The 14,263-nt window shown below is 38.8% G+C and overlaps 1 protein-coding gene across 1 annotated transcript in view; it reads right to left on the reverse strand.

Moving 5' to 3' along the window:
- The window catches only part of OTOGL (otogelin like), a 152,670-nt gene that overhangs the window by 33,670 nt on the left and 104,737 nt on the right, over nt 1-14,263 (reverse strand). Inside the window, exons 36-43 of the mRNA XM_047785805.1 lie at nt 13,997-14,102; nt 9,526-9,584; nt 8,934-9,010; nt 5,560-5,737; nt 5,153-5,295; nt 4,885-4,908; nt 4,703-4,795; nt 2,060-2,249 (exon numbers count right to left, since the gene is read on the reverse strand). Of these exons, the coding sequence (XP_047641761.1) occupies nt 2,060-2,249; nt 4,703-4,795; nt 4,885-4,908; nt 5,153-5,295; nt 5,560-5,737; nt 8,934-9,010; nt 9,526-9,584; nt 13,997-14,102 (870 nt within the window). The remainder of the gene's footprint in view (nt 1-2,059; nt 2,250-4,702; nt 4,796-4,884; nt 4,909-5,152; nt 5,296-5,559; nt 5,738-8,933; nt 9,011-9,525; nt 9,585-13,996; nt 14,103-14,263) is intronic.

Genomic DNA, 14,263 nt, shown 5'->3' on the forward strand with positions numbered 1-14,263 from the left:
TTTTTAAAACATTTCTAGGTATCAAATCTTAATCTCAAGTAGTTACATCAAGCTCAATAAAGTTCTGCTGCTGTAGTTGCCCTACACTTAGACCTATGCAGGAGACTGCTACAGCGCAAAAACACAACAAAACAACAACAGAACTCATGTCTAAGTGGACCACACTGTAAAGCAGCTATATTTTCAGTCTAAACTCTTCTGGGGAAAGGCAATGGTTGGTAAAAATACGTTTTCCTTGCGACTCCAGCCACCTCTCCCGCAGAACAGGAGCTCCCGTTCTGGTCTGGGAGGAGGTCACACTCTTGTCCACTACGACTCTGCCGGCCAGCAGCCGGCTTTGCCTTTAACAGCTGGCCCTCTCCCGTTGCAGAGGCATGAAGTTCAGGGGTGACCCCTGTTAGCAAAAAGGTGACCTAGCCGCTTTACTATAAGGATTAGGTAAGAATCCAGTTAGCAGACTGTCTCCATAAAAGCATGAGCTGACACTGAAGGAGGAAAAAAACAAACATGGAAATCAAACAAATCATAGGTGATAAATCAGAAGAGAAAAATATACATTCTCAAGGTCTCTGGGTGACTGCTCAATTAATATCTACTGAGTTATTACGTATACCCAACACCATGATAATACCTAGTCCCACACTGATAACCCTAAGCCTCCGCAGAAATTTGTGCTATGTTCAGTTGAGCATGGTCTAAACAGGCAAGGACACTGAAACCATTTTAGCCAAAATTTCAACCAAGTAGCTGACTTTTTTCAAGCAGAAATTTGGGTATTTCGTGTAATTTGTTGAGAGCAAGGACTTGGTCTATTTGTTTTGAGTTGCCAGCACCATGCATAGTGTCAGACATTCAGAAGCTGATGCACAAACTTTTACTCAATTAATACTCAGTGAGCTTAAAATGGATATATTTGTAGTAAACTAAAATTTAGTGACTGTATTGAGCAATGCATTAAGTGTTTTACATTAACTTTCACATTCAATTCTAACAACAATCTTGAAGGCAGTTTATGGTTATTCCCATTTGAAAGTTAAGAAAACTGATGTTTAGTTAAATATTTCTGAAGGGGATAGCTCTGTTTAACTTTCTGACAGACACCAAAGCCAGTACTGTTCTTTTTATTTTTCTTATGTACCTAGAGATATTTCTAATTTGTTTCCTTTGGCTTATAACTAAGTATCTATGTAATATATTGTGATATTAAACCTAAGTATCTATGTAATATACTGTGATATTAAATGTAAAAGTACATTTAGGCGTAATACTTTAAAATAAAACTGGGACTAATAATCAGAACACTTTGTTCCCTGTATGTAACTGCCAAGATGGGACTTCACCAAGTATTCTTTGATTGCAAACTTAAAAAAAAAAAAAAAAAGAAACAAAGCTAAGTCTTTATCATTCTATGCCTCATTTTTATCACTTATAAATTAACGCTGGTGCCTACTTATTAGGGTTACTGCTAGAATTAAATGAGTTAAAATATGTAAAATGTTTAATACTTCAGGAGTTCCCATTGTGGCTCAGTGGTTAACGAATCCAACTAGGAACCATGAGGTTGTGGGTTCAATCCCTGCCCTTGCTCAGTGGGTAAGGATCTGGCGTTGCGGTGAGCTGTGGTGTAGGTTGCAGACGCGGCTCGGATCCCACGTTGCTGTGGCTCTGGTGTAGACCGGCGGCTGCAGCTCCGATTCCACCCCTAGCCTGGGAACCTCCATATGCCGCGGGAAGCGGCCCAAGAAATGGCAAAAAAGACCAAAAAAAAATGTTTAATACTTCATTAATGTTTAATAGAGATGAGCTAGTAGGAATACAAACGGTATTGTAGTAATAGCGGTAAGCAAATATTTCCATAAAATACCCAGGTTGACTGTTCCTCCTTGCTTCTCAGCCCATTCATGGAAAGACACTGCTTCCTTCCGTATTGACTTGGGAACATGCGGAACTGAAAGCCAACACCACTTCTCCAGCCCGAAAAATGGAGCAAGAGGGGCCGAAAGAGTGCAATGTGAATGAAAACCAGAGGAAGAAAGAGAGACTGAAAAGCAGTGCTCACCACAAAGGCCTTCTGTGTGGGATGACAGGTTAAACTGAGAGCCGAAATGAATGTCTACAATCCCCGTGAGGTGAGCCCACTTCACGATTAGTCCGGCCGGAGTAGCAATCACATACATTGAGCCAGAATCCTCTATGGACAGGTCTTGCTCTGCAAAGGGTAAAGGCACAGCAGCAGAATCCACGTGGACCTGAAATGACATAATGCGTCTACACTCACCAGAAGAATGTTTATGCCTAAACATACATTCATTAAAAAAGAGAATTCAGATTTTGCCATTTCTTCTGATTTAATATAAACTAATTTTAAGTGCTTAAAAATTTATTTTTCCAAGGCTACCAGATTCTCATAACTCCTAATTTCTTTTATCCTTTTTGCTGTATTTTTCTGGATTCAATATTTGTTGTAAACTCATTGCCCTTTATTTTCTTTAAAACATAACATTCTTCTAAGTTTTATATGCTTTTTTTCCTGTTTTTCCCAATATATGTTGATTACACCATTACCCCCAATAAAAACTTAAGATAATAAAGTTTTTTTCAGGAGGTTTTCTTTAATCTGGGTTCTCTCTTTGATCTTCTAAATTAGTGTTTATTTAATTACAATGTTCATAATAACCAATTTTGAGTCCTGATAAAGATGAAAAGTCCCAGATAATCTACTTCCAATGTTTGGACTAGATATTGTATTATTTCATTATCGTTTTTGTTTTAGGGCCACACCTGCGGCACATGGAGGTTCTGAGGCTAGGGGTCAAATCGGAGCTACAGCTGGTGGCCTACACCACAGCCACAGTAATGCCAGATCCGAGCCACGTTTGTGACTCACACTGCAGCTCGCGGCAACGCCCGATCCTTAACCCACTGAGGGGGTCCAGGGATCAAACCCGCATCTTCATGGATACTAGTCGGGTTTTTTACCGCTCAGCCACAACAGGAACTCCTATATTTTATAATCTTAGCATATTTTCTTGGTTATACTAATATGAACAATCCAAGGACTTAACTCAGTGCTGTAAATAACAATGACATGGAACCGTAAGCTGTAATAAGCAGTAAGTAAATTTCTCAAAGTTACATAATTAGCAGTAAGTAAATTTCCCATCTTTATACCTTCCTCACACAGCCACACTCAAGCTGAAATATTCTTCTTTGCCTGGCTAATTTCTACTCATTCTTTAAGATTTACCTTAGGTGTCATCTCCTCCAAAAATGTCTATTTGACTCTCCTATAAGCTGCATTTAAATGACCCTTATCTCTGTGTCCGTATCTTGGCCATCACCCTACCATATTCTTCCCTTTGCCTTTTAACTGGCAGATAACTACATTTAAGCAACCCCCCCCCCCATACAATTGCACGTTAATTGAGAGCAGGACCTGTGCCATTTTATCCCATAAACTCACTACATGGTTTTTTGTTTTTTTTTTGGTCTTTTTAGGGCCGCGCCCACGGCATATGGAGGTTCCCAGGTTAGGGGTCAAATTAGAGCTGTAACTGCCAGCCTCCACCACAGCCACAGCAACGTGAGATCCCAGGCACACCTGTGACGTACACCACAGCTCCCAGCGATGACAGATCCTTAACCCACTGAGCAAGGCCAGGGATCAAACCTGCGTCCTCATGGATGCTAGTTGGGTTCGTTAACTGCTGAGCCACGATGGGAACTCCCTATATGACTTTTAAGTAACTAAGTTTTCAAATGAATGCGTGACCAGCCATGAGTTCAGCTGAGGCCGAAAAAAGCCCTTCCACCCAAATGCTGACAACTGCGCCCCTGACCAGGTTTGAGTTTCTTTTCCACCTCCTTCCTGTTAATGTACCAATCGAATTAAAATCAAAGGTATACATAGAAATTCCATTGTCTAAAAAAGTAACATACTCACTTTAACACTGTTTCCAGTCCAGAATGTACGGCCTGTGCTAACAAACAATTATTTCCAGAAAGCATATACTATCTTCGCTCTTCTGAGCAAAACCCGTATATATTATGTTCTTATGTTTTTGAGAGATCCATTTAGGTCTGAGTGAAGCATCTGGCTCAGAAATCATGCCTATTTAGTAAACACAATTTCTTAGGATAAAGGTTTTTCCTGTAAAATCAAAAGGCTCCTTTCCCACTTCTGTATGATGCCTTGCTCTTCTACAGTGAATATCCCTTCGTTTTCTTCTTCGTTATCATTTATTCACTGAAAAAGCAATGGCACCAATGTTTCAAAACCATGCTTTTCCATCTCTTCTCCTCTCAGTGGTCTTCATCCTGGCACCCCTGGCTGCCCCTCTTTGCCACCTTAGGATCCTCTTTTTCACCTCATTATCGCTTGTCTCCCTTGAAACACAAACATGAACCCCGACACTAAGAAGCTCAGCACTCACATTACGCAATAACGCTGCAGCGTAGTCAACACGGCCATTTCAGGTAGTCTCACAAGGGGAAAAATCTTCACAACCGTTGCCATGTTATGGTAGGAGACATACAATATTACGAAACACATTTTTAGACTTCCCATGAAAAGAATGATGAGACATCATAGCAATGAAACTCTACTGACCTATTTAAATTTCCCTTTTTTGGAAAGAACTTGGCTTATGTAATTTCTAAATTTCAACCAACATGAGCATATGTTTTAACTTCGTGTTCTTACCTTTCTTTCTGCCCGATTGACAAGTATTTCATGCAGAGATGTGGTCAAATTTAACTTCTTAAAACAAAGTCCAGAGATTCTTCCAGAGGAAGCCTTAATTTGAAAACAAAATTTTTAAACTCTCTGAAGCTAATTTTAGCACTAAACAGAGGGAAATTAATAAACACTTTGCAAATACTCACTAGCTTTTTAAATGAGTTTCCATTCTGAAAAAAAAAGTATAAAGAAAAAAGCTTTAATAGAAAAAATTATCTGACTTTGAAAAACATTATTTGGATTAATATTAAATGTTTCTAAATACATCCACTTGAAACACATTTTGCTTTAAGTACCAGAAGATAAATCTCAGTGAATTCTTGAGCCCCTCTTTATTCTGGGAACACCTAATATTGCAACATACTTCAGCTACTAGATTTATGAAGAAATGACAAAGACTAGATTATGACTTACCTGATTCATGGAACACTTTTCAATATGAGCAACTATAACTTCACCAGGAACTCTTACTAAGATATAAGAAGCCATACTGTACAATGCCGCATTGTTGCCATCGAATGTAATGATGCTGAGTTCTGACAACATGGAACACCGGCCTAAAAGGTGGTAGAGAATGGATTTCGTCTATTAACTAATTATTTGTAATTAGTTACTGCAAGTCATAACTGCTCTTGGAAAAACATCTTTTCAATTAGTCTTACTATGTTTGGCAAAAAGCAACTCCAAAAGGTACATACTGGGAAGCAAATTCACATATCAAATGAAGAAAGTTCAACCATGACTTTGGCTTGATTGGGTCAAAAGAATACGATCTCCCCCTGACTACAGCCTGATTGCCATGGAAGACACAGTGGACTCACAGGGACATTCCCACTCAGGGCAGCAGACGTCTCTGTTCACCTGAACCGGTCTTCCCCGGAAACCACAGGCAGGCGTTTCCAAGCCCTTTGGGCAATGCAGGGACCAGTTGTACAACTTCCATTCCGTATTAAGGCATATGTATTGGCTACAGTTATAAACAGGATCAAATTTTTGAGGCTGTTAATGAACAAAAAAGAAAATGAATGCATTTTTTCCATTTCAACTAATATTTTCAATTAATTTTTAAATTTCCCATTCATGTTGCCTATAGTGTACACTTCTTAAATGTAAAGCCTTTTGAAAGATGAACAATTAAAAATTTACTGTAGATTTTTGTCGAGGTCATCTATGTTCAGTGGGAACTTCATTTAAACTCTACTTTAATATTGATGGGACGTAAGAACACCCCACAGACCCAACTTCGGAGCAAACTGAAGTCTTGTTCTAAACCAGCTAGATCAGCGTTTTGCAAACATGGATGCAGAGGCAGTCAGCCTTTCACGTTACACTGTATGAAGCTGGTACATGACGAGAAACATACAGACATGGAGAGCAGACTTGTGGTTTCCAGTGGCGGGGGGACTGGTGTTTGGGGTGAGTAGATGCAAACTATGACATTTAGGATGGATAAACAATAAGGTCCTACACAGGGAATGATATCCAATCTCCTGGGACAGACCATGATGGAAAACAGAATGTGTGTGTGTGTGTGTGTCTATGAAATAAAGGAATGGTGAAGCTAGAAAAGCTAGCGTATAATTAATATTTCTGTTAATGTCAGTTTTAAAAAATTATGATGTAACAAACACTATTCAGATGTTTCACTAACAAAGCAACTGTGATATCAGTTTTACAGCACCTGGATAGTATCATTATAAACTAAGTTTCCAAATTACCTTCTATAAAAATTAGAGTAATAACTATAGAAATTATATCATACCACTTATTATATGCCTCCATTGCTCTCATTAGTTCAATTTATTCCCTCTGATGTAGGTACTAATATCTTTCCCTATTTCACAGCTGAGAATATCAGAATGAAGTTCAAATTAACTTGCCCAGAGTTTTAAAGCTAACAGATAGTAGAATCAGAACTTAAGTTCAGACACTGTTGCTCTGAAACCAGTGTTCTTAACTACTGCTCTATGCTGCATTTCAGGGACTGGATGAAGAAAAATCTATTTGCACCTATTTTATATGATGCACTCATAAAGTAGCTTATTTCATTTAATTATTCCTAAATGTTGTGGGTCATTTTCTATCATTCCAATGTTACACATGCTAAAAAAAAAAAACAAAAAACAAAACAGGAATGAGAAAGGGTAAATAATTTTCTAAATAGGATAAAGTGCAGACTTATCAATTTAAAAGCCAAAGGTAGACAAATAATCAAGTTCAATTTTGCAAAATTTTCTGTATATAAGTTATATTAAGTCCTAGGTATTGATCTCGCTTTCCATTTAACCAAGAAAATGCAAGCGCTTAGAAGAAAACTAAAACCCCTAAACACCGAAACCACCAAGGAATCCGTACCTTCCACTCCACTGAGAAACCATCTAATGAGATCGCCAGTGAGTGCTACATTGCCAAATACAGCAATCAGCTCTCAGACATCATCCAGCTGACCCACTAACACACTTAGCACAGGCTATTCCTCCGTCTTCCTCAGCATTTCTTTCTTTGGTGCCAGGTCACCTACAACCTCCTCCGTTTTCTCCTGTATCGCGGTTAACACCCTCGGCATGTTTGTCATTGTTTCTCAATCTGCTAAAGTTGTAGCGGCCCTTCTCTCCCGTCTGCCCTCAACCCTTGTGTGACCTCGTCTAATCGCATGCTTTTAAACACCATTTACATCCTGAGAATCACACACATTTCATCCTAACTTGAGCTCTGCCCTGAACTCCACTTGTGTGCAGATCTATAAATCCACAGCTTTGCTATATTGGAGAGGACTCTTACTTTGTGTGGCAAAACTGAAGTCTGGGCTATTCCCACACCAGATCTTTAGGTCCCCTAATTTCCCATCTTGATGAATGCCAACCTTATCTTTCATTTGTTCAAGGCAAAACTCTTAGAATCTTTAACGCCTGTTTTTCATTCATACCCCACCTCTAATCCTTCAGCAATTTCCAGAGCCTCAATCTTCAAAACAGATCAAAAGAATCCAGGGACTTTTCACCGTCTCCACTGCTGTCGCCTCCTGACTGGTTCTATGTTCTCTTGGTACCTACCCTCAACAAAGCACCTAAAATGTTCTTGAAACAAATCAGATCATAAAATTCCTCTGCTCAAAAGTCTCTCTTCTCTTCCTGTGTCATTCAGAATGAAAACCAGTCTTTACACAAGGCCTGACAAAACCAAATTTGCATCCTGTCATTTTATACTTACTGAAGAGCTTCCTTGCCATTCTTTCACTGTTTTGAGACGTTAGGTACATTCTCAACTCAGGGCCTTTGCACCTGCTGGCCCTTCTGCCTGGAATGCCTTTGCGTGGTTCACTCAACTTCTTTAGACGTTTTTACTCTAAGTAACAGGCACTTTACCAGCAGGGATCAGTGAGGATCGCTTCATTGGAAAGAGTTTTATTTTTCTCCCGAGCACCAGTCTCGAATATCTTATATACCATAAGACAATTTATCTTGTTTATTGGCTGTTTGAGAACCCAGTAAAACATAAACTCCATAAGAGCAGGAGTTTTTTTCCTGCTACTATATTGTTTTATCCATGGTGCCTGAATAGTTCCTGGCCAGAAATAGTGTGAAATAAATATTGGTTGAATAAATAATTGTTTATCAGAACAAGTAGCATATTTGGAGTAAAGAGATAATTTCTCAAGTCTCAGCCAAGACAATAACTAGCTCTGGGATTCAATGGCCTTATCTTTTTTTGCTTTCTAATATATCTGCCAACAGTGTCTCGCATATTGTAGCTGCTTAATAAATATTTTTAAATGCCTAACAAAAAAGCCTACTTTGAACTTTTCATTATTATAAAGAATTATTATCACTAAGTAATTACTAAAAAATCACACTCAATTACTACTATTAAATTAATAAATTACCTAATTCATAAATAGATAAAAGTATTAAATTATCACATAATTGTTTTTACACCTAATATCATATAATTATTATTATTAAGGAATCATCCTTAAGACTTCATTTGCATTTTATTTGCTTTTCTTAGGGTGTCCAGAATCTTATTAATAAGAAATACCTGACATGTAAGGAAATACAGTGGGTCAAAGGTAATGCTTATTTCCTCTTAGCAAAGGAAGACAAGAGAGCGTATGAAAAGCTTAGCAGCATTTGGACAGCAGTGCAGAAACATGATGCGGAAATGACGAATAACTGACGAGATCAGCCAGTCATACCTCACATTCCCAACCTGTGGTTGGTGTCAGCATGTCAAGTACAGTGAAGACCGAGGGAGTAACCATTTCTGGACCTGCTGGAAATGAAGACATCCTCTCCATTAGTACAACGGAAATGACCATCCATGAAATTAACTTGTGACAGGAACCACGCTAAGAATTTCATACAAATCATTTCATTTAATTCTCACGAGACCCCGTGAAGTAGACAACAAGACTGCCACTTTATAGATAAGGAGACGAAGGTGCAGAGAAGTGAGCTGGTAAGTGTCAGAGGCAGAACTCTAACTTGGGATTGATTTCAGAGCCTGAGTTTAGGCTCCACTCCATAAACATCTTCACTGCCTTGATGGTGTTTGAACAGATAGAAATAGCAATGGGATCAGTGAAGATTGCTGAGGAGTGACAAATTTTATTGCATTTTTAAAATCAGTAGCTAGGTTGATTCATTTTCTCGGTGAATCTCCAGAATGCATTCTTTGCAAGCAGAGTAGGTGGTGCTACGGACCACGTGGAGACCCCATGCGATGGCTGTGGTGAAGGAGCCATCCGTGGAAAGGGAAAATGTGACTGCTAGACACCTTTGAAGTACCTTCCAAAGTTTTTTTGTTAGTTCTAAACGTATCTCTAAAATATTCAAAGTCTGAAGGGCTAAGAAAGAGCCAAAATGAACGGCTGAAACTGTCTAGCTGAAACTGTCTTGCTGGACTGTCTAACTAGACTAGCTTGCAGGGCCACCACTTTTGACACCACCTAAAAATGTCAATATCTAGTTTCCCATGGCTACTGCAAATAAGTTATTACAAATTTAGTGGCTTAAAATATCATCAAGTTATTATCTTATGGTTCTAGAAAGTGTAAGTTCTAAAATCAAGGTAGAAGCAAGGGCTGTGCTCCTTCCGGAGGCTCTACAGAGGAATTTGTTTCCTTGCCTTTCCCAACTATGTATTTGCCTGGATCTGAGGATCATGGCCCCTTCCTGCATCTCCACAGCCACAGAGTAGCATCCTTAAATCTCAGTCTCTCCCCCTTCCCACCCTCTCTTTCTCCCTCCCTGTTGATGCTGACATGTGTTCTCTTCTCCGTAAGGTCCCATATTCACAAATTCTGGGGATTAATACATGAGCATCTTTGCAGGGCCATTATCAAGCCTGCCAAGATGACATCAGAAAAAACTTTTGATTTTGTTAAATAAATTCTATAAATAGCCTTCATTTTGTACTTATTTTACAGTTTCAAACGTTCAGAATAAAGTAGAACAAAAATTCCCATCCTTTGGCCCTATAAGCAGTGTTCACGATATATTAGATGTTGTATGTTCTAGAGAATATGATATTTTTACAGACTGAAATATCTTCATTTACATCAACATAAATGCTTAAGCAAAGTGACGGAGAAAAAGTTCTGGCCCAGAGCAAGCACAGAGTCCTGGAAAACTCTGATGACTGTAAGTGTGACTGGTCTCAGCAGTATAAAATAGTCCATTGTCTTCTAAAATCATCAATTGAATTACCAAGGACATTTTTCACAGAACTCAAACAAAATACTGTAAAGTGTGTTTGGAAGCAAAAAGACCCAGAATAGCCTAAGACATCCTGAAAAAGAAAAATAAGCTGGAGGAATCAGGCTCCCTGACCTCAGACTATACTACAAAGCTACAGACATCAAAACCATATGGTACTGGCACACAGACAGACATATAGATCAATGGAACAGGATAGAAAGTCCAGAATTAAACCCACACATGTACAGTCAACTAATCAATGATAAAGGAGGCAGGAATATATAATGGATAAAAGATAGCCCCTTCAATAAGTGGTACTGGGAAAACTGGACAGCCACATGTAAAAGAATGAAACTAGAACACTTCCTAACACCATCCACAACAACCAACTCAAAATGGATTAAAGCCCTAAATATAAGACTGGATAGGTCTTATAAAACCCTTAGAGGAAAACACAGGACAATCTCTGACATAAACCATAGCAATATCTTCTCAGATCCACCTCTTAGAGTAATGACAGTAAAAACAAAAATAAACAAATGGAACTTAATTAAACTTAAAAGTGTCTGCACAGCAAAGGAAACCCTAAACAAGTCAAAAAGACAGCCCACGGAATGGGAGAAAATATTTGCAAATGAATTGACTGACAAGGGATTAATCTCCAAAATTTATAAACACACCTTCTGAAGCTCAATACCAAAAAGAAAAAAACCATTAAAAAAATGGGCAGAAGATATAAACAGACAATTCTCCAAAGAAGACATATAGGTGGCCAAAAAACACATGAAAAGATGTTCAACATCCCTCAGTATTAGAGAAATGCAAATCAAAACCACTATGAGGTACCACCTTACACCAGCCAGAATGGCCATCATCTAAAAGTCTACAAACAGTAAGTGCTGGAGAGGGTGTGGAGAAAAAGGAACCCTATTACACTGTTGGTGAGAATGTAAATTGGTCCAACCACTGTGGAAAACAATATGGCGATTCCTCAGAAAACTAAACATAGAACTCCCATTTGATCCAGCAATCCCACTCCTGGGCATCTACCCAGAGAAAACCATGACTCAAAAAGACGCATGTACTCCAATGTTCATTGCAGCACCATTTGCAATAGCCAAGACATGGAAACAACCTAAATGTCTATCGACAGAGGAGTGGATCAAGAAGATGTGATACATATACACAATGGAATATTACTCAGCCATGAAAAGGAAAGAAATAATAGCATTTGCAGCAACATGGATGGACCTAGAAATTATCATGCTAAGTGAAGTCAGTCAGACAGTGAGACACCAACATCATATGTGATCATTTACATCTAAAAAAAAAGGACACAATAAACTTCTTTGCAGAAGAGAAACTGATTCAAAGACTTTGAAAAACTTATGGTTTCCAAATGAGACAGGTTGGGAGACAGGGGGATGCGTTGGGGGTTTGGGATGGAAATGCTATAAAGTTGGGTTGTGATGATTTTTGTTGTACAACTGCAAATGTAATAAAATTCATTGAGTAATTTAAAAAAGAAATCTAAAAAAATTTAAAAAATCATCAAAGGGCTATAAGCACTGTCTGGAGGTAGAATTGTAATAATCAAGATGTCTTAATAACTGCAGCTTTGTAGTAAGTTTTAAATTGGAAAGTGTGAGTGCTCTAATTTTGTCCATTCTCAAGACTATTTGGGGTATACTGGGCTCCTTGCATTTCTGCAAAGAAGTAACTGGATTTTGATAGAGATTACATTAAATCTGTATATCAAATTTGGGAGCATTACCATTTTAGTCATATTAAGTCTTCTACAAACATCATATGGCTTTCTATTTATTTTGATCTTCTTAATTCTTTCAACAATATTTTGTAGTTTTCATTATGCAAGTATTATACTCCTTTTGCCAAATGTATTCTGATGTATTTTTCAATGCTACTATAAACAGAATTGCTTTCTTTACTTCCAGATTGTTCATTGCTAGTACATCAAAACCTATTTGATTTTAGCACACGGGTCTCGTACTCTGCAAGTCTGATGATTTATAATTATTTGCTCATTAATTAGTGCTGCTAGGTTTTAGTGGATTCTTTAGAACAACCTGCATACAAGATCATATCATCTACAAATAAAAATAATTTTACAGGAGCTTTTCTTACTCTTCAGGGTCATGGAATAAAATGCATCTCCCTTACATATTGGCCATGGCAGTTTACATAGTTTTAGATGTTTAACATATACAATGATGCTGATTTGGGGGGGATATTAGAGGGTGCAAAGTGCACAGTGGTACTTCGAAGAATCAACAACAGTGTGTGTCTCATATTTACCACATGCAGTGTTATCCTAGACGTATTCCCTCCATAAATTAAACAATGTAGGGAAAGCACCCCCCTCAAAATATGCTTTAAACTGTACTAAATTCACCGATGCTCAAAATTTCACAGCAGTAGAGTAATTCTTCGTCTCTGCAATGAGAGTAACAAGACTTCTCTCACAGCATCCTCATTGGGATTGAAGATATGTAGAGTCTTCAGTCCAATGCCTGACACATAGTAAGTACCCCATAAATACCAGCTATTAAGAAGAGTATGACTATTATTTGGAGGATGTCACAGGCCTTTATAAAGTCCTCCAGTGATTCCCCATGGCTCTCAGAAAAAAAAAAAAAAATCCAGAGTTTCTTACAATGGACCGTTTGTGATCTGGCCCCTGAAAATCTCTTCTACCTCATCTCTTGGCAAAATTCCCCTCACACTACACACTCAACATACAAGGAGCTGCTTGAAGCCCCTGTGTGACAGTTCCTTTTCCGTTCCAGGCCTCTGCACAGGCACACAATTCCTTCTAGTTATCCTACCCTGATCTTCTGTTACACTACTGAGTCCACCCCTCTGAAATAAGTCTAAGACCCCTCGTGCCCACTGCTTGTACTAACTTCTATAGTACTGTCACAACAGCCTAGGGACTATTAGCTGTTTTAGGGTGGGGGCTGTGACCTGTTCACATTCTCCCTTCCTCTCCCCTCCCCAGCCTCTGTGTGAGGACAGTGCCTTGACAGAGGTGACAATTAAAACGTGCCAAATAAATTAAAAGAATAAATATCTGAACTGCTCTAAATTATAATCCCAAGAGAAATAATACATTGTTTGTCAAGCCTCACTGTGAGTGGATTTATTCAATCCTTTCCTGAGGCAAATTTCACAGGGAGAGAGAGAGGGGAGGGTTTGACCCCAGAACGCCTCCTCCAGAGCCTGGGAGAGAACACAGGGATGGACATAAAAGTGCTTAACGGGTGACTTCATCTGCCTTAAATGTCTCTTTCATGTTAATCACTGCAAAATTTTAATCAGGATTTAGTAAAAGCTAAAATTGAGGCAAAAATGTTAGGGACGTTCTCGTTATCTCTGAAATGCAGACAGAGGTGGGCCAAATGCAGAAACCATCTGAAGATGTGGCTTGCTGATCCAGGGAACACCTCTTTAGTGAAATGACAGTGACTTCTGGGTCCTCTAGTCAAGGGGATGGTACGAACACCAGCAACCGTCACAAGAATGCCAAGATTTCAACTACGCGAAGCCGAGTGTAGCATCTAAAATTGTAAGAAGAGCTGTAAACCCGGGTAGAGATGGCTCACCTGGTGAAATTAATGCTGGTTCTGTGGGCATCAGAGGTATGCCTGCAAAGAAACAAAGGACTCTTCCTTAATCTGTTTTGCTTAAAGCAAGGCCCACATAGTTGATACAGGGATGTTTAGCTTCTAGTAAAACGTTTTGAGAGAGAAAATGCAGGAGGAATGCTAGAGGGAAGAGTAACATGGCTTAGAGAGTAACTCAGTAC

Source organism: Phacochoerus africanus, chromosome 7 (genome assembly GCF_016906955.1).
Source record: "Phacochoerus africanus isolate WHEZ1 chromosome 7, ROS_Pafr_v1, whole genome shotgun sequence".
Classification (NCBI taxonomy): Eukaryota; Metazoa; Chordata; class Mammalia; order Artiodactyla; family Suidae; genus Phacochoerus; species Phacochoerus africanus.